At 42.9% G+C, this 25,215-nt stretch overlaps 2 protein-coding genes across 15 annotated transcripts in view; both read right to left on the reverse strand.

Annotated features, from left to right (window-relative positions):
* The window catches only part of CTBS (chitobiase), a 75,398-nt gene extending 65,804 nt beyond the window's left edge, over positions 1-9,594 (reverse strand). Inside the window, exon 1 of the mRNA XM_082688154.1 lies at positions 9,479-9,594. The gene's annotated coding sequence lies outside the window, so the exon portion shown is untranslated. The remainder of the gene's footprint in view (positions 1-9,478) is intronic.
* Positions 9,595-19,296: 9,702 nt separating this feature from the next.
* SSX2IP (SSX family member 2 interacting protein) overlaps positions 19,297-25,215 on the reverse strand; it is a 42,800-nt gene continuing 36,881 nt past the window's right edge. For 9 of the 14 annotated variants that reach the window (XM_082688193.1, XM_082688190.1, XM_082688187.1 and 6 more), the window contains exons 12-14: positions 24,940-25,054; positions 24,477-24,642; positions 19,297-20,157 (exon numbers count right to left, since the gene is read on the reverse strand). In XM_082688193.1, coding sequence (XP_082544319.1) covers positions 19,983-20,157; positions 24,477-24,642; positions 24,940-25,054 — 456 coding nt within the window. In that variant the 3' untranslated portion in view covers positions 19,297-19,982. The remainder of the gene's footprint in view (positions 20,158-24,476; positions 24,643-24,939; positions 25,055-25,215) is intronic. The other 5 variants (XM_082688185.1, XM_082688183.1, XM_082688182.1 and 2 more) reach the window with 2 other exon arrangements.

Consider the following 25,215-nt stretch of genomic DNA (forward strand, 5'->3'; position numbering starts at 1 on the left):
GTGGAAACCGTGAGCACTTCCACCTTTCAGCTGTGCTGCAGCTCCGGTTTCCCTGCCTGCCTCCACCAAAGCCAGCGAGCTCCCCGCAGGCGTGGAGACTGTGTTGTGTGGCACAGTCCTGGGGGCTCAGAAGATGTATCTGAGTTGAGAAGTTAATGAAAAGCAAAGTACAGGGCGGGGAGAGAAGAAGAGGGACCGAGCATGCGCAATCCGGAGAGAGACAACCACGAAATGGTAACAGCTGCTCTTCCAGTTCCAACTGTGGGCCGGTCCTGTGCTAAGTGCTTGGCAGAAACTGCCCTTTAATCCCTGCAACACACCGGAGGCGCTGCTGGGCGGCTCAGCGGAGATGGCAACCACGGCACAGAGCGGCTACACACTGTGCCTGATGCCCTCAGCTGGCAAGTGGCAGGAGTCTGTAGAGCCCACCCCACGGGCTCAGAGAGGACGGAGCTTTCTTTGGAGCCCTCCTCAGTACTCACTAGCTCCGCAATGCTCCCCAGGGGCCTGCTCTGTCTGTGCCAGACCGAGTAGACAAAGAGGAATGCGGAGGACACATGCACACAGTTGCTTACACTGCAGCCCCGCCACCCCCCTACAGCCAGGTCCCATTCTAGAGAGATCTGCAAACCAGTGAGCATGACTCAGCGAAGGACCATGATTGAGGAATGTCCAAAGAGCTACTCAGAGCCTGCCACAGGCAGCATGCATTTGCTCTGCCACAATTTCCCACAGAACATTCCAGAGGTAGGTAGCCAGGGCTGTGGCAGTTCTGCTCCATGGTACCCTCCATGGAGGCTGCTCTTCCTGCCCTGGGGTGTGCCCCTCACGTTCCTGCTCCAAAGTGGAAGCCACACACCTTTGTTCCAGGCTGTAGGATAGGAAAAGGGGCAAAAGAAAAGGAGTAAAGACACGTTTTATATCCCTCCTGTGGAAATTCTTAGAAACCTCTCATGATTCTTTTGCTTACATTCTAGTATCCAGAACTTTGTTGGTTCAAGCAAGAGACAGATGGAAACTGAGCGATGTTTTCCAGGGATCTCCCTGACAGCTGTGCAGACAGCTTCTGGTGGGATGTTCCTGTGATCCTGTGACCAGATAGAAGCCAGTTCCCCAGTGCAGGTGAGAGGCAGTGAGGGCCCAGAGCAGGGCAGTAACTGTGGGGTGGAGATGAGAGAATGGAGAACAGACATGGGAGGGCAGGAGAGGATGGGATTTGGCGGCAGTTAGAAAATGGGGGTGAAGGACAGGGATGGAGGTGAGGATGACACTGAGGTCCTCAGCTTGAACAATGGAATGAATGACAACGTGGCTAACCAAAGCAAAGGAAGGGACAAAGAAGGTGGAGGAGGCTGTTGTCCGTGGTGGGGAGAATTGATCGGTTTGATTTGGGATAGGCTGAGTTTAGGGCACCCGTTGGAAGATGTTCAGCCAACTGACAAAAATACACATCTGGAGCTCTGGAAAGAGGTTAGGGATAAAAATCCCAACTTAGGAGTGGGTGGGTCCAAGTGACAGCTGCAGACACGGTTTTGGGATGGCTGGACCAAAAAAGAATGAGGCAACAGGGTCAAGAATGAAGATGGGGAGTGCCAAAGTTCTGTGAATTCTCTGCAAAGTCCATTCTGATGGAAGATTCTTGGGAAATAAAAGCTCAGAAAATCTCAGGTTGCATCCTTTTCCCAGACAACCACAACCTGGGTCAAAGTCTCCATTTCAGGACAAGGTAAAACCACTAAAAGCCTTTGCTTTCCCTGGCGAAAATACTTTAACACCAGCTAATGTTAGGTTTGGGGGAAAAGTCATATTTAAGGTTGAGGTTTCTATTACTACTCTGTAATACAGCAGAGCCTCTGCCCAGAAAACCTTCTGTCTCCCTCACCATCCAGGAAACTGCCTTGTCATTAGGCTGCCAGGCCTCGGGGCTTGGGCAATGCCAACAGGTTAAGATCCATGTGGTAAGGGATGGCAGATCAGGCGCGCCTTCTCCCACAAACAGCTTTCAACTTCTGGGTGATTTAATGCCCTTTCTGATTGCTTTCAAGAAATGCAATGTTGATTTTTGGTTCCAGTATCTGCTTCAATTCTAGAAAAGGCTAAAAAATTTTATATAGCATCCCTTTCATTTTAATTGACTTCTTAAAAAAAAGATTTTATTGGAGAGAGAGAGAGAGAGAGAGAGCATGAGTGAGAGAGAGGGCCAGAAGGAGAAGAAAAGGAACAAGTAGACTCCTCACTGAGCTCAGAGCCAACCTGGGGGCTTGATTCTGGGACCCTGGGATCATGACCTGAGCTGAGGTCAGATGCTTAACTGACTGAGCCACGCAGGTGCTCTTTAATTGATCCTTATTGTCCTCACCATTCACCTCTGCTTCCACTCCTTGATCCCTCCCCTTCCCCCCAACATCTGCTGCCCCCACCCCTTCTCAACTTAAGCATGTGGCTAGTATAATCCACTTTCAAAGCACTTATTTCTTGAAACGCAATGATCATAATTTGGAAAACCCTTTAGATGAAAGAATATGATACCAAAATGCTCAATTCTTTGGGTGGTCACTAGCAAAGTGCCTTCAACTGATAAGAATCCAACTAAAAGGGTCTTCAATTACTAGAAAGCACTAAAAGTCCAAACCCAACAGAAACAACAAAAGCAATCTAAAATTAAAATAAATGGTGGTTCAAAACCACAATGAGATGCCACCTCACACTGGTGACAATGGCTAAAATTAACAACACAGGAAACAACAGGTATTGGGGAGGATGTAGAGAAAGCGGAACCCCTTACACTGTGTTGGTGGGAATGCAAGCCTGCAGCCACTCTGGAAAACAGCATGGCGGGTCCTCAGAAATTTGAAAATAGAGCTACCCTATGACCCAGCAATGCATTACTGAGAATTTACCCCAAAGATACAAATGTAGTGATCTGAAGGGGCATGTGCACCCCAAAGCTTATAGCAGCAATGTCCACAATAACCAAACTATGGAAGAGCCTAGATGTCCATTGACAGATGAATGGATAAAGGAGATGTGGTATATATACACAATGGGATATTACTCAGCCATCAGAAAATGAAATCTTACCAACTGCAATGATGTGGACAGAACTAGAGGGTATTATGCTAAGTGAAGTAAGTCAATCAGAAAAAGACATTATCATATGATTTCACTCATTTGTGGAATTTAAGAGACAAAACAGAAGCTCATAGGGGAAGGGAGGAGGAAAATAAAATAAGATGAAATCAGAGTGGGAGACAAACCATAAGAGACTCCTACCTATGCACATGGAACATTCTCCAGAATAGATCACATCCTGGATCATAAATCAGGTCTCAACTGGTATCAAAAGATTGGGATCATTCCCTGCATATTTCTACATCACAATGCTCTGAAGCTAGAACTCAATCACAAGAGGAAATTTGGAAAGAACCCAAATACATGGAGACTAAACAGCATCCTTCTAAAGAATGAATGATTCGACCAGGAAATTAAAGAAGAATTGAAAAAATTGATGGAAACAAATGATAATGAAAACACAACGGTTCAAAATCTGTGGGATACAGCAAAGGCAGTCCTGAGAGGAAAATATATAGCGATACAAGTCTTTCTCAAGAAACAAGAAAGGTCTCAAATACACAACCTAACCCTACACCTAAAGGAGCTGGAGAAAGAACAACAAAGGAAGCCTAAACCCAGCAGGAGAAGAGAAATCATAAAGATCAGAGCAGAAATCAATGAAATAAAACCCAAAAAACAATAGAACAAATCAACGAAACTAGGAGCTGGTTCTTTGAAAGAATTAATAAGATTGATAAACTCCTGGCCAGACTTATCAAAAAGAAAAGAGAAAGGACCCAAATAAATAAAATCATGAATAAAAGAGGAGAGATCACAACCAGCAGCAAAGAAATACAAACAATTACAAGAACATACACGAGCAACTCTATACCAACAAATTTGACAATCTGGAAGAAATGGATGCATTCCTAGAGACATATAAACTACCAAAACTGAACCAGGAAGAAATAGAAAACCTGAACAGACCCATAACCAGTAAGGAGATTGAAACAGTCATCAAAAATCTTCAAACAAACAAAAGCCCAAGGCCAGAGAGCTTCCCAGGGGAATTCTACCAAACATTTAAAGAAGAACTAATTCCTATTCTCCTGAAACTGTTCCAAAAAAATAGAAATGGAAGGAAAACCTCCAAACTCATTTTATAAGGCCAGCATCACCTTGATCCCCAAACCAGACAAGGATCCCATCAAAAAAGAGAATTACAGATCAATATCCTCGATGAACACAGATGCGAAAATTCTCATCAAAATACTAGCCAATAGGATCCAATAGTACATTAAATGGATTATTCACCACACCCAAGAGGGATTTATTCCAGGGCTGCAAGTTTGGCTCAACATCTGCAAATCAATCAGTGTGATACAATACATTAATAAAAGAAAGAACAAGAACCATATGATACTCTCAATAGATGCTGAAAAAGCATTTGACAAAGTACAGCATCCCTTCCTGATCAAAACTCTTCAAAGTATTCATACCTCAATATTATCAAAGCCATCTATGAAAAACCTACCACAAATATCATTCTCAATGGAGAAAAACTGAAAGCGTTTCCTCTAAGGTCAGGAACACGGCAGGGATGTCCATTAGCACCACTGCTATTCAACATAGTACTAGAAGTCCTAGCCTCAGCAATCAGACAACAAAAAGAAATTAAAGGCATCCAAATCAGCAAAGAAGTCAAACTATCCCTCTTTGCAGATGATATATGGAAAACCGAAAGACTCCACTCGAAATCTGCTAGAACTTGTACAGGAATTCAGTAAAAAGTGTCAGGGTATAAAATCAATGCACCGAAATCAGTTGCATTTCTTTACACCAACAACAAGACAGAAGAAAGAGAAATGAAGGAGTCAATCCCATTTACAATTGCACCCAAAACCATAAGATACCTAGGAATAAACCTAACCAAAGAGGCAAAGAATCTATACTCAGAAAACTATACAGTACTCATGAAAGAAACTGAGGAAGACACAAAGAAATGGAAAAATGTTCCATGCTCCTGGATTGGAAGAACAAATACTGTGAAAATGTCTATGATACCTAAAACAATCTACACATTCAATGCAATCCCTATCAAAATCCCATCCATTTTTTTCAAAGAAATGAAAAAATAATGCTAAAATTTATATGGAACCAGAAAAGACCTCAAATAGCCAAAGAAATATTGAAAAAGAAAGCCAAAGTTGGTGGCATCACAATTCCAGACTTCAAGCTCTATTACAAAGCTGTCATCATCAAGACAGGATGGTACTGGCATAAAAACAAACACATAGATCAATGGAACAGAATAGAGAGCCCAGAAATAGACCCTCAATTCTATGGTCAACTAATCTTTGACAAAGCAGGAAAGAATGTCCAATGGAAAAAAGAGAGCCTCTTCAACAAATAGTGTTGGGAAAATTGAACAGCCACATGCAGAAAATGAAACTGGACCATTTCCTTACACCACACACAAAAATAGACTCAAACTAGATAAAGGACCTTAATGTGAGAAAGGAATCCATCAAAATCCTTGAGGAGAACACAGGCAGCAACCTCTTCGACCTCAACCGCAGCAACTTCTTCCTAGGAACGTCACCAAAGGCAAGGGAAGCAAGGGCAAAAATGAACTACTGGGACTTCATCAAGATCAAAAGACTTTATGCACATCAAAGGAAACAGTTAACAAAACCAAAAGACGGGGCGCCTGGGTGGCTCAGTGGGTTAAGCCGCTGTCTTTGGCTCAGGTCATGATCTCAGGGTCCTGGGATCGAGTCCCGCATCGGGCTCTCTGCTCAGCAGGGAGCCTGCTTCCCTCTCTCTCTCTCTCTGCCTGCCTCTCCGTCTACTTGTGATTTCTCTCTGTCAAATAAATAAAATCTTTAAAAAAAAAAAAAGACAACTGACAGAATGGGAGATGATATTTGCAAATGACATATCAGATAAAGGGCTAGTGTCCAAAATCTGTAAAGAACTTAGCAAACTCAACACCCAAAGAACAAATAATCCAATCAAGAAATAGGCAGAGGACATGAACAGACATTTCTGCAAAGAAGACATCCAGATGGCCAACAGACACATGAAAAAGTGTTCCACATCACTAGGCATCAGGGAAATACAAATCAAAACCACAATGAGATACTACTTCACACCAGTCAGAATGGCTAAAATTAACAAGTCAGAAAATGACAGATGCTGGCAGAGGATGCGGAGGATGCGGAGAAAGGGGAACCCTCCTACACTGTTGGTGGGAATGCAAAGTGGTGCAACCACTCTGGAAAACAGCAGGGAGGTTCCTCAAAAAGTTGAAAATAGAGCTACCTTATGACCCAGCAATTGCACTCCTGGGTATTTACTCCTAAAGATACAAACGAAGGGTATGTGATCCGAAGGGGCACATGCACCCGAAAGTTTATAGCAGCAATGTCCACAATAGCCAAACTATGGAAAGAACCTAGATGTCCATCAACAGATGGATGGATAAAGAAGATGTGGTATATATATATACAATGCAATACTATGCAGCCATCAAAAGAAATGAAATCTTGCCATTTGTGACGACGTGCATGGAACTAGAGGGTATTATGCTTAGGGAAATAAGTCCATCAAAGAAAGACAACTATGGTAAGATCTCCCTGATATGAGGAAATGGAGATGCAATGGGAGGGGTTTGGGGGTCAGGAGAAGAATAAATGAAACAAGATGGGATTGGGAGGGAGACAAACCATAAGAGACTCTTAATCACTCAAAACAAACTGAGGGTTGCCTGGGGGAGGGGGCTATGGAGAGGGGGGTGGGGTTATGGACATTGGGGATGGTATGTGCTATGGTGAGTGCTGTGAAGTGTGTAAACCTGGCGATTCACAGACCTGTACCCCTGGGGCTAATAATACATTATATGTTTATTAAAAATTTTTTTTAAAAAGAGACTCCTACCTATAGCAAACAAACTGAAGGCTGCTGGATGGGAGGGAGTTAAGGGACGGGAAAACTGGGTGACAGGCATTAAGGAGGGCACGTGATGTAAGGAGCATTGTGGGTTATATCCAACTCTATCTCTGAAACTAAGAATACACTATATGTTAATTAATTGAATTGAAATAAAATAAAATTTCAAAAATAATCAAATAAATGGTGGTATCCTTGTCTAACTTGGAAAGTTTGGGTACAGAATTAGTGTTGGATCTTAGGATTAGTATAAATTAGGAATTAATATAAATTCAGCCAAACATCTACTATTTCTCATCTCAGTGTACTTGGCAGTGTTCACTGATATTCAACATGATAGCCCAAAAATAGTGTAAGAAAAGTTCCTATCAAATAAAGACTCATTTATGGTTCTTATGCTCTAGTAGCTAAGACACAAAAATAGCAAAATGCAAGCTGCTAACATTTTCACTTTGGAAACACGGAAAATTAAAGAAAGTATGGTAAAATATTTTAAAAGGTGAAATTTATTTTTTTAAGACTTTTATTTTGAGATCATGTCCTGTTGATGTCAGCGTGTCATGTCTTATACAAACAGTAGTGACAGCAGATGACAGGCTCTTTTTGAATGACCTTACTTGGCAAAATTAAAAGCTGGCACACCATCTCTGTCTCTAAATTTATTTCAGAATTTTATTTGTTGGTGAAATGTCAAAGTCTGGGAATCCCTAAAGTTGGATTAGGCCTTTCCCACCATCTTGGAAGCAAATGAGGTTTTCTATGGATTCCCTGCAATTTGTGCTGCGGGTGTGGGGTGGGGCGGTGAGAGGGGGGTGGGGCGGTGAGAGGGGCCTGTGGGTGTGGGGGGAGCCTGGTTCTCTATCCTGTCTCACCCTGTGCTGATCATGTTGGCTGGTGCTGAAACGATTTATTGGAAATGGTTGATCACCAGGCAAAGGAAAGCTCTTTGTTTCCTCCACTAATTACCAAAATGTCAAACATTTTAATTTCTTTTAAAGTTGTAGTTTTTAAAATATACGTGTTTTTAATAAATCGGTTAAATATACAAAAGTCCAACTAGACCACCTTTGAAAAGCAGCTTTAAAAAGGAGCCTTGCAGGCTTTGCACACCTGCCCCCCACAAACATCCTGGGAAGACCTGGTTGGGCTCCGTGTTTTTAGAACGGATCACCAACCCCTTTTCTGTTTTTCAGAAACCAGGAAGGAGAGAGGAAGAGACTTGTAGTTGCTACATAACTCTCAAGGACCATAAAGATTCAGGGTTGGTTAAAACCAGCTTTCAAATCGGAACTTGGGTTCTCTGGCCTCTAAAATAAAAAAAAAAAAATTTCAAAATCACTTTTCAAGGATCACAAAGGGGAAAAAAAAAAGCCCCTTCCAATAGGTTCTCAGTCCAGAAAGTTTTGATAAAACCATCACCGTGATTCTATTGTTATTTCCCAGAGGCCGGCAGCATTTTCCAATGAATCGGCCCTTAAAACTGGTAAAAACTGGTAGGCAGGAGCCAAGTCCCTGTAGAGTCGCTCATCACAAAGACACAACCCTGGGCTCTGCTACTGGCCCCACTCCCCCAGGGCTGCTCCGTGCAGCCGGGACGTGATATTGCCCCATCTCTCCACGCAAGAGACCTGGAGCAGCCCACGACAAAGAGTCCGCCCTTGGCAGAGGTCAGGGCAGCCTCAGGATGCGTGCGATTTAAATATGGTAACAACTCCCCTCCCACGCACAGTTTCCTGTGGAACACTCAGAAAAGAAGAATCGTTCTAATTCTACCACCTACAGATTACCTCCGTTAACATTTTGATGAATCTTCTTCCAGGCATAGATGAATACATGGACGGCTGGATGGACAGACATACAGAAAGCCACAATGATAGACTTACTACTTGGATAGAAGTGCATTTAAGAACCTGTTGCTAGTTATTTATGGAGGGGGTGGGAAGGTGGTGGTGAAGGGAGGCTGGTTGTTTTTTTGTTTGTTTGTTTTGGTTTTCTTATAAGATTTTTTATTTCTTCCGGTAACAGAGAGAGAGATCACAAGTAGACAGAGAGGCAGGCAGAGAGAGAGGAGGAAGCAGGTTCCCTGCTGAGCAGAGAGCCCGATGTGGGGCTCCATCCCAGGACCCTGAGATCATGACCTGAGCCAAAGGCAGAGGATTAACCCACTGAGCCTCCCAGGCGCCCCTTGGAGGCTGGTGTTTTAATGCACACAGACGTGACTGGGGTTTCTCACGACTACATATTACTGTGTATGTTTTACTTCCCTAATTTTTTAAATTGCGAAAGCCCAGAGCAATCCCTCCCGGGAGCAGTGGGGTCCAGTCGCGAGCTCCCCTGGTGGGCGGTGAAGGCGCGGAGGTGAGCCGGCCGGCTTCTGCGCGAGGCTGCGGCGCGCGGGGAGAGGCGCAAGAGCCCGCGGCAGCCCGGCTGCACGGTCGGGGGAGAGGGGAGCTTGGGCCCTGACGGCGGTTACCTGTGCTCGGCAGGGTGAAGTGCGATGCGCGTCTGCCGGCGGCCACCCCACCCGGAGTCCGCTTCGCTGTGCCGGGTGCCTCACCTCCGCGCGGGTTCGCCCGCAGCCCGGGCTGTGAGTCGCCAGGGCCAGGACGCGGGGCGGCGGCCCCACGGCGCCCTCTGGCGGGCGGGTGCGGGGCAGAGGCGGACCCGCGGGGCAGAGCGCGGCAGCAGGAGGGGCTGCAGCTTGAGAAGCCAGGATGTGGAGGAACGGGGGTCCCGTCCGGGGACCTGGCCTGGTCTTCTGAGGTTTGGTTTGGTTTGGTTTGGGGTTTCCATTTTCTCACAGCCTTGCCGGTTCATCCATATTTCCCTCCACTCATGTTGGCTTTTTGTTTGCAACACCAATTATGTTCTGTTCTCCAAAGGAATGCTTATTCATTGTAAAAAAAAAAAAAAAAAAAAAAAAAAAAAGAAAGCACAGAAAATTATTAACTTTAATATCGCCATTCAAAGATAAGCACACGCTAAAGTATTTTTCATCTAGTGTTTTGATTGTTTTTTCCTGTATTCAGCAGTGTCTATTATGGTGAGTGTGAACTCAAACTGAGCAATGCTGTTTGAGAAGTCAGGCCCGGTGTTGAACTGGCCCTGGGAAGAGAAGACAGAAAGGCCGAAGGGCAGAGTAAGGGCCTCCTGCCCTTAAAAGCCAGGCGTGGCTGCTTCTTAGCTTGATAAACGGGTTAATCTGGCCCCAAGGAAGCTTGTCTTTTTCATCTCAGCTGGGGGACACATAAGCTAAAGTTGCTGTTTTACAGGGAGCAAGTAGGCGGCAGTGGCCAGTGGGATGAGGGGGAAAGAAAACCCGTCTCACTGTTGGCTTTACCTAACTAGAAGTTTCAATGCAGCGTGGTGTGGCTCCAGCTCCTGCCTGGCACCTCCTCCCAAGCTCCTCCCACTGCTGTTTGACTCATCCTGGGTGGTCTCCTGCCTCTAGTCTGTGAGCTCCCTAGGGCAGGAGTAGGTCTCAGGGCCCATCTCTGGCCCCTGGCAGAACGCTGAAGTCTCTTCTTTTTCCTCCACACACACATCACCAAACAGTGTGCTTGCTTTACAGATGCAGCTTCAAGGCAACTCCCACCGCCTTCCAGCCACACTGAGGCTTCCAAGCAAGACTCTCCTCTACGGGAATTTGGAAGTTGTCTCTCTCCTGGGTGTGGCCGGCTGTCGGACTGCAGTAGAGAATCCATATCAAAGTTACAGGCGGCATTGTAGGTGTTCTCCTTCCCTCTCTGGGTTACTTGGCTGGGCTGAGGCAGAGAGAGGGGATTGTAGGAGCCCAGTCTGTGGCCGCGAGGATGTTGTGGGGCATGGGGGTACAAGGTCAAATCCTCTGGCCTTTATCTCGCCTCCAACTGAAAATCTCGTGAGATCCATATTGCTCAGCAGTGCCTGGTAGCATTTCCTCCGTGGGAACGCGAAGGGCTGAGTTCCCCTTGACCTTCTGCCCGGTGAAAATAAAGGCTTCAGGGAGTAAAAGCTACCACCTCCTCGGGGACACTAGCTAAGCTGGCTGCGCCGTGCTGGTCTGATCTCTTCTGGGGAATCAGGTAGAAAACCTGTAATACCCAGAGATAAAGGCCTGGGTTCTTTTTTAAATTTTTATTTTTAGAGAGAGAGGTGGGAAGGGCAGAGGGAGAGATAGAATCTTAAGCAGGATCCTTCCCCAGTCCGAGGCCCAACATGGGGCTTGATTCCATGATCCAGAGATCATGCCCTGAGCCAAAATCGAGAGACGGACGCTTAACCAACTGAGCCACAAGGCCTGGGTTGTTCTTATGCTATGTACTAGTAATGTTCTTAGATGATCTGACCTCTCCTAATCTGTTTGTTCATCTCTAGCAGGGAATGGTAATGTTAACTAGAGGTTATGTTTCGTGTTTGCTGTTGGGCCCCAAAGAGTCTTGAAGTTACATTTGCAAATTTTCTCAACTTGTTTGATGGTCCTGCATCAATGTTGAAACCTCTGAGCTAGGAGTATGGGCAGCTTGATGGAGGAGACTTTGAACTAGATGATCCTTCTAGTGGCACTGTCTCAATCTTGTCAATCAAGGACTGGGCTGGAATTGTCTATTGTGCAGTTGAAAAAATATAATAAACAACATCAAGGCTCAGAGAGGTTGAACAGCTTGCCCAAAGGCACACAGCTTGGCATGACAGGGCCAGGACTGGAGTATGGTTCCTAACCAGCCCGCCCTCATAGCATCTTTAGCAGGAGATGGGGAAGGAGTGTTGTCTTGGAATTGTTGCGTAGTGAGACAGCATCCCCGTGCAGGAGACATCGGGAAAGGATCTCAGACTCTGCTCTAAATGTTCAGGAGTGGGAGGAGGAGCCCATTATTCTTTATAGGTTTAGAATCTTTTTAATAATGCTCTTCACATGCCGTAACAGAGCTGACACTCATATAAGCCATTTGAAGATTCTATACACTGAGATTTCAAAATAGACAACTTAATAGGCTGCTTCTATATTAAGTGAGTCACTTGAAGATTCTACATTTCTCGGAACTGGTGGGATGATTATCTCTGTAAGACACTGTTGGGAGAAAGACTCTGACCTGAGCTTTATTTATGAAGACTGAACTTTCTGGTAGGCACACAACTGCTTTCTTGATCAGTTTCAGAGACTGAGCCCTGAGCTGGGTTAGGACACAGAAAGAATCTGTAGGACTCAGATATTTAATCTTGATCCCACAGAAGATGAGCATCTGATTTTGACTTGGCTGAGCCAATGGTAAGAATGTTTCACCACATACTTTGCCTTATCCTTTTGTTATTACCGTAGACACTGGCTGTTCGTAGAATACACACTCAAACGGAAGAGAACCACATGCCTCCTGGTAGCGTCATTTGATTGTATTATCCCCAAACAGCACACCGACCCCTTTTAGGGGTCAAACTGGACTGCCGGGGCACCCTGCTCTGCCCCTCCCCGCACCACACCCAAGTCTCTGCCAGGATGCCTGCGGACAGGGGGCGATAGGTTCTCCAGCTTGAACCAGGAACTGCAGACATTTCAAATACCAGCTGGGGGACGGGACAAGTGAAAATGCAGTGCCCTGGAAGGACCAACAAATAAACAAAACAAGAAATGAGAATTCTTTTGGAATCCTGTTGGGGATTTTATTTTTGCCTCTTTCAGTAACTCACCTAAAGAGTTTTCACATTGGGTTTCTTCTCTTTGAAAGAGAAAAATTCCCCAGGTGCAGCGGAGAAAGAGGTTTTGTTTTTTGTTTTTTTTTTTTAACCCCCCCAGCAAGCGATCCATTGCATCCAGGGCTGACTCTTGTAGGCTGCAGCTCCCGTTCCCTGGGCCTGCAGGTTCCAGGAGGAGTTCAGATGCCCAGTACCTGCACCTAGAGCTCCAGCCGCCTTGTAGGACCCCTGGGGCCCAGCCCTTCTGCTGCAGGCCCCTCAGACACCTTCCCCACCCTAGTGTCCTCTCTAGCTACTGCAGGTGACAGCTGGCACAGAAGACTCTGCCAACACAGAGATGTTCTAAAATACTATCCTACCCTGGGGGAGAGAAGAAAACCAGCCTCCTGCAGAAGCCTCACCAAACAACCAGGGCTAACTGCATTTTCCCAGATCTTAAATTGAGCCAATTCCGTGACGTGAGCTCAGCCTCTGAAAGCACACTCCACTTTGGGAGCTGAAGAGAGGACTTCCGCACAGGTGATTGTTTGCGGACAGAGCCCTGCTCTCCCCTCTTTGTATCAACAGAACAGAAAGTAGGCTTTAAAGGCGCAATCCTCAGAGCTGCTCCTGTCACCTGCCGTCACACCACTGCCCAAATTCTTCTCGCTTTACTGTGCCCTTGCGTCTCGTCTCGTAAAAGGGTAGCCTACACAGGCAACTTCCAGAAGGTCAACAATAGAATCCCAGTTGCCTGGCTCTGGGGACCTCATTTCAGATCTCCCCCCACTGCCAGGGGTCAGCCAGCAATGGGTCAGACCATTCTTCCGAGGAATTCCAGGAGAAAACGTAGGCCAGGAGAAAAGTTTTGGAAGACTCTTTTCGAACTTCAGCGGGAAGAATAATTCTGTGAACTTGAAGCGGAAGTGATGAACTTCAACCTTAAGGTTGAGAACCATCTCGTTCTGGAGCAAACCAGCCAACAGGGGCAGCCCGTAGGCAGCATGGGATCATGTTGACACGCGCCACTGACTCTCGGGTGGGCAGCGCTGCCCAGTGCCGCAGGCCCTCTCTTGATCGCAGTCTGGCTGCCCAGGCTAGTGTTTTGTTTTTTCCCCCAATAGGCCTCTGTTGTTCTCAAGAGACCTAATGAAGTGCAGTGTGTGGGAAGGATAACAGGGATATACTTGAACACTTGAATGTGCTCTAAGGAACACTGAAAAAAGGAATTCATTTGCAAGCATTAATACCCTACTGTCACTTATTTCTTGCCACATAGCTGTGGATGTGAACCACTGGCCTGGTCTCTAGGACTGGGTTTCTGCTCACATGGGCCTGGGGTCCCGGCAGCCTCCACCGGCCTTGCCAGCATCTTCTTCTAATGGAAAGGATCCTTTGCCCTATATTTCCAACCACAGATTTGGCATTGTGTTCTGTTGGAGCACATCACCAATGTTTCTTTGGTGATTTATGAGTCAAGCTGCCAAATTCTCCTTTTACCTAAGTTACTTCCAACTGGGTTTCTACCACTTACAGTCAGGCTCAGGCAGAAGTCTGCTGTGACGATGGCATTGGAACTGCCAGTTATGCCCTATGTAGAGCAGTCTAGCAGCTGGGATGGTGACCCCAGGCCCGGTCAAGCCCACTCCTGTTACCCACAAAAGAAGATCTTGAGGCATGTAAAAAGTGAAGATTCAACCTCAGAGACCACAACTAAAGGTTTGTGCTAACATAGTCATTTTCATGTATTTGCCCACTGTGATGGCGTTCCTGCCAAGATGGTGGAGCGGAGCTGGGACAGGGCCCTGTGTGATGCTCCTGTTGCGTTACTCCACTGCTACTTAGAACTGCACCACGAGGGGCATCTGGGGGCCTCAGTCCTTAAGCATCTGCCTTCGGCTCAGGTCAAGATCCCAGGATCCTGGGATTGAGCCCCATGTTGGGCTCCCTACTCAGTGGGGAGTCTGCTTCTTCTTCTCCCTCTGCCTGCTGCTTCCCTGACTTGTGCTCTGTCAGATTAATAAAATCCTAAAAAACAAAACAAAACAAAACTGCACCCCAATGCCCATTTCACCACACAGTGACATTTAAAAATTCTCTTTACTACTTGTGCACAGTGTTTCTGGTCATTGTGACTGTGGTCACAGAGGGAAATGGCACAAGAACACAGTGCAGAGTGAACAAAGGGCAGAAAGGGCAGGTTGTCTAGGTATATCTTGGGGATTTTCCAGTGGCCCTTAGGTTATTATGTCCTATGAACTATTTCAATTAGATCCTTAATGCTCCAGTCTTGAAAAGATACATGTCTAATTCTGAATGGGATTATCATGATAACTATTCCCTAAAACAAGACTGAGCCTAGCACCCAGACTGAATGATCAATACCTTTAGTGCAGAAAATTATAGTGGCGAATTATGGATTAAGAACCAAACAATTTCACTTAAAAAGGGATCCCAAAAGGCACTTTAGTGGCCTGGAATAAGCTGGAAATTTAGGGATCAAAAGATTGGGGTTTCAAGTTCCCATTTTACCAGTTATTAGCTATGTGTCTTAGGTTCTGAGTCTGTTACTAAATCTTTAAAAATAGTAAGGTTAATATTCTGTTATTCAAGGAATCAAAAGAGGACATGAATGTTGAAAATTTTAGTACCTGTAAAACTACCATCTGGACACTTCAGGACTTTTCATGATAATGAAAAGTTTAGAGAAGGTAAAGGAAGCCTTAAATACATTCCTTAAAATATATTCCTTTCCAAAATTAAGAATATTTGACTCCTTTGAATTCAGTGATAAATCTCTCGCACCAGGTAATAGGTTTCGGCGGTTATTTAAATGACTGAAGGGATGAGCTATCAAACGCACCTGCATCAGGTAGCGGCAAACCATCAGCGCCCAGCACGTGGGTTCATGGTCCATACTTCTTAGTCTCAGGGGAGGTCAGGCTGGTTCCATATGTCTAGGTTCTGAACAAAGCAATGTAGGTGGAAGGCAGGTCTCCTTCAGGTCTGGTCTGTAGAAACACCCAGCACCACCTGTAGGCTGCGGTTTTCCTGGTTTGACAACGTTGGAGGCCACGTGCTCCGCATGGCACACGTGAAGATGGAGGAAGACTACCCCACCCACATGAAGAATTTCATGAGCAAGAGCTGAGTTTTTGTATTGAGCCACACTGATTTTGTGGGGTTTTGTTCTTGTTTTTTTTTGTAACATGGCCCATTCTGTCTTAAATAGTTTGCACAAACAACTAAGCTAGATGGGGTTGAAAATAGGACTCCCCCCCTCCAGGTTCTTACACTCTTGAGAATCTGATAGTGTATTCATGCCAGTGAAGCCAAGTGCTAAATTATTTATTTCTTGTTATCAAATTACCTTTTTACCATGTGTCAAGCATCATACTAGGTACAAATATTTCTGAATCTTAAATATAAGAAGACTGAGGTGGACCTCTACCAGGGACTTATTACAGGCATTTACAGTACTTTCTGAATCCTCTGAATTCACGTATGTGTAAATGTCAAGAATATAAAATCTTGACCAGTCAAGTGAAATAGTTTTTAAATTTATCAAATAATTTATCAATAGTCCACTTCATTTTTGTATCCCTCCTGAAAAATATATTTAGAAAAGAACTAGAATAAACTATTTTAGTTTTATAACTAACTTATAACTTATTAACATGTCCCAAATCTTTGCAAATGTACTTTCTATTAGATAGTAATATATGTTCTTGTGGAGAGAAAAATCTTACATTGCTTTGCAAGACAGTTTTTTTTTTTTAAAGATTTTATTTATTTGACAGAGAGAAATCACAAGTAGATGGAGAGGCAGGCAGAGAGAGAGAGAGAGGGAAGCAGGCTTCCTGCTGAGCAGAGAGCCCGATGCGGGACTCGATCCCAGGACCCTGAGATCATGACCTGAGCCAAAGGCAGTGGCTTAACCCACTGAGCCACCCAGGCGCCGTTTTTTTTTTTTTTTTTTTTTTTTAAGATTTACTTTTTTGACATTCAGCGAGCACAAGCAGGGAGAGCAACAAAGGGAGACGGAGAAGCAGGCAGCCCAATTTGGGACTCAATCCCAGGGCCCTGGGATCATGACCTGAGCCGAAGGCAGATGCCTAACCAACTAAGCCATCCAGGCGTCCCTGCAGGACAGTATTCTGATTGTAAAAAACAAAATGAAAACCCAGCAAAACAAAATGATAAATTACACAGTAAATCCCATAGGAAATAATGTAAAGACTTTTACTGCCCAGCCGTGTCACTATCATGTGCAGAAAAATCAGTCCAGGCTCTATTACAAGACCAAATGCCTGAATGGCATGTCCCATTCTTTGTTCTAGTTTAGGTTTAAATAGTCAGTCTCCATCCAACTCAGAGGCTCACAGTGGTAGTGTGTGCACTTAACTATCTAGAAACATAGCAGTAAGTCCTGACATACAACAGGTACTTCATAAATGCTTAGGAAAACAGTGATATAAATTAAGGACAAATACAGAGAAAAGTGTATTTACCAGCCTTGGTGACCCATGCTTACCTTAAACCCAACCTACGAACGGACTCTGAAGATCTTAAAACAGGGCGATCACACAATGGGCTTGCTGGCTTACACTTTCTGGTCATACACACCTAAGACCTCCTAGCACCATCACACAGCACGGAACGTGTTTTCCCACAATAGCCATGTTACTACAAACCTAAACCCAAGACTGGTAAGCTAAGGTAGGAAACATGGAACTCTTTTGAAATAACAAGTGTTTTAATTATACCATAAGGAAAACAATTTGCTGTGGACTATTCTGCAAATCTAAATATGTATTACATTGCTTCTACCAAAAAAAAAAAACCAAAAAACAACACCTACTCATTCAGTTAAATTTTAATCTTAATTTTCTGGTATGATGATTCTTCTAAGTTTCTCATCATCATAAATTCAAGATAAAAAATTTTAAGGAGTAGGAAATACAATTTTTCTCTTAATTTTGGTGGCCGCTTTTGTCCTTTGGAAATTCAAAATGAAAAAAGGAATTCAAAATGCATGGCATGTAAAAACAAACGAGGTGCAAGGTTGCGGATTTACATGTTGATGAACAAGAAAACGTTTAAGAGTATTAGGAGAACTTGAAAGCTAAGGTTCCCTGTGGTACCATGACTGAATCATCGCTCAACCTAAGACCGCAGCATTGCTGGATTGTTAAGTACACTGCAAATACCCAGAGAAAGGGAAGGAAAGCAAAATCCCAGGAGTTGTAGGTGTGAAGTCGGGAGTTTTCCAACATAGAAACCATTCCCATAATCTGGGAAGTTCAGTGTGACTGGGAATCCCTTTGGAGTTGGAATTTACAGTAAAGCAAAATGGATGCTCCCAGGTCAAACATACAATTTCTAGCTATCTGTGCAGACTTTTGATCAAAAGTACAATGAACTGGGCTTTTATTTCACTGTATTTTTCCCCCACACCTTAGATTTCAAAGTAAGTGGGAGTTTCTCCTTCCACTATGAGAATGCAACCAACTTAAAAAATGGAAACAGAACAAAAAATAGATGCTCCTCTGTAGAAATCCATTGTCATGGAATGCACTATTCCCTAGAGTGAGACTTACTTCAAACACGAAAGTGTTCTTTTCTGGAGAAGTTTATGAGGGAAACCCCCGACAAAAAAGTTCCTGACAAATGTATCATGGACTGTTTTTAAAATTTGATTGCTTTTCTTCAATCATTAAAAAAAAAAAAAAAAAAAAGCTCAGCTGTTTCTTCTTTTGGGATATGGTATGATCTTGGTAATTTTGTCATTTCTAATACTTAAAACTGTGAAGAAGTGACCATGCATCACACTGAAGGTCGTGAGTGATTGCTTTGCCTTTAAGGGCCAGCTTTTTGAGACTATAAATGTGGTTATCGTGTTACAGGCAGTTTTACTAATGTCTTGTTTGATACTCAGTGATAGTCTCTCAGCCCTGAAAAAATGGTTGCTGCTACACAAACTCCTATACAGTAGGTGGAGGACAAAAATAAGACCACTTTTCACATGCTGAATTTAAACAGAACAGCCCTACAGGGTGAATTATGTCTGTGACTGACTACGCACTAGAGAATGGGAAGGCAGGTGAGCCCTGCAGGCTCAAGCCAGGCTGATCTGTGCAGGCTTCTATGCGCACACAGGGCTCAGCGCTGAAGCTCTGTGGTCCAAGTTCTGGGAACAAGCCCGGGCCTACAGTTATCGTCGTCACTAACAACATGCAGAAACATGCAAGCAGTTCTGAAAGCAAGAGGACTCAAGTTTGTCCAGAGTGGTAGGATGATATTTAGACAAAATCGGGTGCTTTTCACATTGTCAGATTTATCATGAGCAGCACATACCCCAAATTATACCAAGCCCGAAGTTGTGGTTGCGGGACTGGTCCTCATGTAGTAAAGAAAATATCTCTATTCAGGTACCTTAAATATCTTCTCTCACCCCAAATACCTTAAAACAATATTCTTTAATTGTTTATCCAAGGTACTTTTGTTGTCTTGCTTCTCCTACCTATCATCAGAAGTTCTTCGAAAAATTATAATATCCAAAATATATAAAAGTCTGCTGCTCTAGAAATCTCAAAAATGTAATGGTATTGATAATTATCTAAAGAAGTCAGCTTCATGGAACAGCTTTTGAGTATTTATTGCTCAGATGCATTCAAAAAATTCTTGAACATAATGTGGCAATGGCTCTAACACATCTGTAAACAGAATACCACTAAAAAAATTTTATTGGCATGAAATACTATAATTATGGATGTGTAAAATTTTTAAATCTTAAAGCCTCTTAACATAATCATGTATATCTATGTACAAAACATACATAAATTTCACTTTATTTAAAACATATGAAAGAGGAAATTTCAAATCACACTAAACATAATAAATATAGAACTTGCTTTGTTAAAAATCTACAGTGTACATTCAAGTAAAGGCTAAACTTCCAATGCCAACTACATATGAGACAAAATTAAAACATTTACAATAATCAGTTTCTTAAAAGTGCTATTTTTTAATACCTATAAGAGGAAACTCATTCTAGTGCTTCTGTTCCCATCCAAACATATACATTCCTCTATTCACAGAACCAGATGCTTCTGTTACTAAAAATACATATCCAAAGCTTTTATATCCTTTTAAATAGATTCAACATTTTAGCTCTTTGGGGGAGGAACAGGAAAGTCCAAACAAACACCTCAGACCATCTTAAATTATCAGAGACGACGGACTTTATGACTTTATGACACACCCTGTTTCAGCTGAGATGTGCAATCTGGTGAACGTGTTTGTGAGAACAAGTCCAGGCTGCATGTCTAAGGTAAGTCATCTTTTTCTACATGGGAGTTCGTGTGGGTCAAGGAGCAGCCACTGTAGCAACCTTCCTGTGATCCAGGGCCCGAGGCCATGCTCCATTTCTGACTTGTACCTTCTCCTCCAACCTGATTTGGTTTAGTTTCCTCAGGAGTTATGTTCAGTACACTGATGGAGCTGTTGGGAAAAGAAAGATAGATCTTTTTTTTTTTTTTTTAATTTATTTATTTTTTATTTACTTTCAGCATAACAGTGTTCATTATTTTTGCATCACACCCAATGCTCCATGCAATCTATGCCCTCTATAATACCCACCACCTGGTACCCCGACCTCCTACCCCCCGCCCCTTCAAAACCCTCAGATTGTTTTTCAGAGTCCATAGTCTCTCATGGTTCAGCTCCCCTTCCAATTTCCTCCAACTTCCTTCTCCTCTCTATCTCCCCATGTCCTCCATTCTATTTGTTATGCTCCACAAATAAGTGAAACCATATGATAATTGACTCTCTCTGCTTGACTTATTTCATTCAGCATAATCTCTTCCAGTGCATCCATGTTGCTACAAAAGTTGGGTATTCTATGGAGTATTAAGCCTCCATCAGAAAGACAGATCTTAATAATCATCTCCTCCTTCTTTTATACTTAAGCTCTGCCTGAAGGTCCAACCGCCCCTTGTCCTATGCTAAGTAAAATCTGAGGACACACAGATTAGGAACAAAGAAGTGTTTCAAAACGTCCTAATTTGTCACTTTTAGCCTATTTACCTTTTTATCTGTTTACCCATCTACTTATTTCTTTGGTCTACTCTGACATTCTCTACACAGCTGAGGCCTAAGATAGACACAACGTGTGAAATTTGAAAGCTCATATATCCTTATGTCCCTGTCTTCCTGCCACTATTTAATAATCTGTTTTATTCCTCACACATCCATTTGCTCATGCAAGCTTTCCTCCACCCAGCCATTGCCCCACACAGCTATTTAACGAGTGTTGACACAAGCAGTAAGGAGTTGAGACTCTAAAGTCAGAGGGTTTAGGCTCATCCCCCCTGGCCTGTTCAGCTCACTAGTCACGGTTTCTTCAGCTTCCTCAGTTGTAAGATGGAAATAATAATAGCATCTACCTCATAGAGGCGGATGGAACTGAGTTAACACACATTAAGCGCTTACACCAATGTTCAGTTGTGTCTGGGGGTAACAATCTCAGTGTCTGAACACAGACACAGCTGCTACCCTTCAATGACACAATCTGAGAGGTATTCTGCGACCAACCTCAAAACAAAAAATCTGGCGTGCCTGGATGGCTCAGTGGGTTAAAGCATCTGCCTTCGGCTCAGGTCATGATCCCAGGTCTTGGGATGGAGCCCCAGGTGAGGCTCCCTGCTCAGTGGGGAATCTACTTTTCCCTCTGTCCCTGCACATCACCCCCTTCACCCATTCTCTCTCTCTAATAAAAAATAAAATCTTTTTTAAAAAATCTGCCTAAATGACTACTTTCAGATCTAAGGAGTTAAGTCAACAAATGAAACATTTTTACCAACTAAATATCCTATATAATTTTTTCCACAAATATACATTTTTTCCCCTAAATATGCATTTTTTGTCACTTTGGCTTACTAACTCAAACTCAATGTGCCAATCCTAAAAAAAAAAAAAAAAAAAGAAAAAGAAAAAAAAGTTGTTTTAATTCTAAAAATCGAAACCCAAAACAATTAAAAATTTTATTTACGCTTATTTGCCAATACTTAAAAGAAAAAAAGAACTTGCTTATAATTCAGCCCTGGGAAACCTTGCCATCTCAGACAAAATAAGCTCAATGATCAACTAAATTTTCTCTGTAATTCTGTACCTAAATTACTTTGTGTAAAATTTTCCATTCTACAGTGTAGAAGCAATGAGGTTGTTGATGTAGAAATTAGCTATAAATACTCCTATCATTTTGTTATAATCTTATTGCAAACCCAGATCCAAGGTGTTTCAGGAGCAAGGAGTCCAAATTTACTAAATAACTTAAAATTTTGAGAACTATGTCAAGCTCCACAGCTTCTCTCCTGATAACTAGTAACTCAATTCTGTGTTTTATCTTCAGAAGCCAATGACCATGAACATGAATAGCTCAATGGAGTTTCTTTAGGCTTAAAATTCTGTTTCTAGGTGGCACCTGGGTGGCTCAGTGGTTAAGCATCTGCCTTGAGCCCAAGTCATGATCCCAGGGTCCTGGGATCAAAACCCCACACCCACTGGGCTTCCAACTCAACAGGAAGCCTATTCTCTCTCTCCTACTCCCCCCTGCTTGTGTCCCCTCTCTCGCTGTCTCTCTCTGTGTCAAATAAATAAATAAAAATCTTAAAAAAAAAATGTTTCTATGTCACTGATGTTTAACCCTCAGAATACATGAAGGAGAAAAGCACTTTTATAATCCATATATGTTTACATGTATTTTCATTTTCATAGCCTGCTACTGAATATGGACCAATATGGCTGATAATGGACCAAGTACTGTTTTAAGTGCTCTAAATGTATCATCACTGAAATCTCATGTAGGTACTAAATGCTGGACTTACCTTTATTAGCACAAAATAATGTCCTAAAGGATTATTAATGCAAATATTTTTTAACTAAAAATAATTAGATTAAAAAGTAAGAATTATAAGACATAAAAATAATCGAGGCAACTGCTATGTTCTTTCTCGGATAGAGAACACAGCTGAAAACGGTAACTAGAATTTGTGTTATTTATACAGGTGGTTCTGATTGGTCAAATTTGGGAGTTTAATAACATTCTGTATAAGACAATACTGAGCTTACAGTATTTTTTATTGTAAATCCCAAACTTTCACTCCCCAAACTCACCCATTAGTCAATCTGTCGGCTCTTAGCTGATCCCATCAGGTCTGCCTTCATGTTACAACCCTTGCCTAAACTGTGACCCTCTCACTGAAGCTCCCCAGGAGCCTCCTAACTGTGTTTCCTGGCATCTAGCATGGGATCCTATAGTCTTTTTCCCATGTAAGAAAACAGTCACCTTTTCAAACAGATTTTTTTTTCACTCTCCTGTTTATCCATCTCCAATGCTTTTCCTGTTGCCCTCAGAACAATAATCCAATCCTACAAATACAGACTAAAATACTTCACAAATGAGAAGTCAAATATGTGCATGTGTGTGGGGATAGCAGAATGGGGTTAAGGATGAACAACATGGTCACGAGTTGATAATTGTTGAAGCTGGGTGATGGGTACACAGGGCATCATGACTTTATTCTCTCTTCACCTGTAGATAGCTGAACTCCTACATAATAAAACTGGTTTCCTCATCTACTCACCCAGAGCCTTACAGGGTGTGACATCTGCCCACCCTTTACCACCCCTCTCCCCTCTTGGTCTTGCTCACTAACACCACTCGTCCTCCACAAACACACCAGTGTTCAGCCTCAGGTGGAACACTTGCCTGGAGGACTCTTCCCACACTCTTTTTGGCCCCTCAATATTTAGAATCCTACTCTTTTTACAAATTAACAATACATACAGGGTCTTATTCTTTTTAAGCTTCATATTTTCATTTTTAAATTCATTTATTCAACAATTCTTGGTCCACGGGCTAATGGGCTTCTTCAACACTTACATCCAGACTAGCCTCTCACAACCACAGGTCAAGCATACCAGAGCTCCGAAACCTGCTCTCTAGGGAACCTGCCAAACACACCGCCCCTCATGCTACCATCTCCCACTTTGGTTAAGAGGAGAGATCACCACCACTCTTTCCAAAGTATCCTTTTGCTCTTTTCAATTCCTCTCTCACTAGGAATGTTCTATGTGCTTAGCTAATTAACCTTGGAATAGGCTCTGAGGCAAAATGCTGATTTTCCACCTTATAAGGTGATTTAACAACTTGACACAGAGAAAAATACCAAAACGTACCAGTTAATAGAGATGCATGGGTTAAAAAAAAAAGAAAAGAAAAGAAAAAGAAAAGAAATATATGGGTTTCCTGGGGTTGGGGAACAACTTTTTGTGACCCTGTCATTTTTGAGCACAGATTTTTACCAGTCACTATGAGGACATTTTTCTCAGTTCTTTGCCCTTCAACACCAATAAAATGGGAATAGCAAAAGAAATTTTAAAATATAATATTCTACAAAGATGATGAAAATATCCTTCTATTTAATAAAATTAAAGAATTCAAAATACTAAGTGATTCCTGTAAATAAGACTGTTTTTAAATTGTTCTTTGGATGTGAAGTGAAATGAATAACATCATATGATTTCACTCCCAGCAGAATGGAACCAGGTCTACCTTGCTCACTACTGTCTTCCCAGCACCTAACAGGTGTCCTTACACGATGGCTGCCCAATAAATACTTGCACAACAAATGATCAACCTACTAAATGCTCTCCAAAGTCACTACCATTGCTAACACCACAGACATGCCAACTTGCCCTCAACAATGCAACTCCAGCAGTGGGACAGAAACATGCAAAGATCACCTATAGACCAGTACCTATGCTCAGACGCACAGGAACGTGTCTGGCAAAAGTCTGAAGTAGAAGGAGAAGCGGGAAGAGACTTAGTAAGTTTGGATGCGCAAACCAGAGATCCATTAGACACGCCGTGAGGCTTCTTCTGCCGGGGCCTTGAGTGCACTGTTAGACTGTCCCGATCAGAACCTGTGAAGAGAGAAAAAGAACATAGTAAGTGTGTATGGTGAGGTATCAACAAGGTGAAGGGTATTAACTATGATGATCTTCTGCAGGGGGTGAGGTCTGGGGTAGAACAAGTTAAGGTGGGTGGCCCCTCTAGCCCTTGACTCTGGTTGATCTAATCTTGCCATCTCTTCTGCATATTCCATAAACATATAAGGATCTAGTTTTAAAAATATTTGGTGATCTGCAAAGTTGCCTATTAATAATGGACAGTATCTATTTACATGCATTTTCTGATTAAAGAGTTAACGAAGTACTCACTTCCTGAGAAGGCACTGAAAAGTTTCATATTTTCTGAGTTCTGGTGGTCAAATGTAGTCATATTTAAAAACTGTTGCTTTAACCAACTGGCTCTTTCTTCTTCAAATGCCTTTCTCTATCATAACAAGCAAACCAAAGAAATATTGGTCAATATTTCAACATTCACATTGTTGGCATTTCCCATGACTTCTGTAGTTGTTGGTGTTTGCATTCTGGCTATCATACAGATTTTGTAAGTCAAATGAATTAACCTAGAAAACTAAGAAAAATTTTATT

The sequence above is a fragment of the Mustela nivalis genome, assembly GCF_964662115.1.
Source record: "Mustela nivalis genome assembly, chromosome: 10".
In the NCBI taxonomy this organism is placed as follows: Eukaryota; Metazoa; Chordata; class Mammalia; order Carnivora; family Mustelidae; genus Mustela; species Mustela nivalis.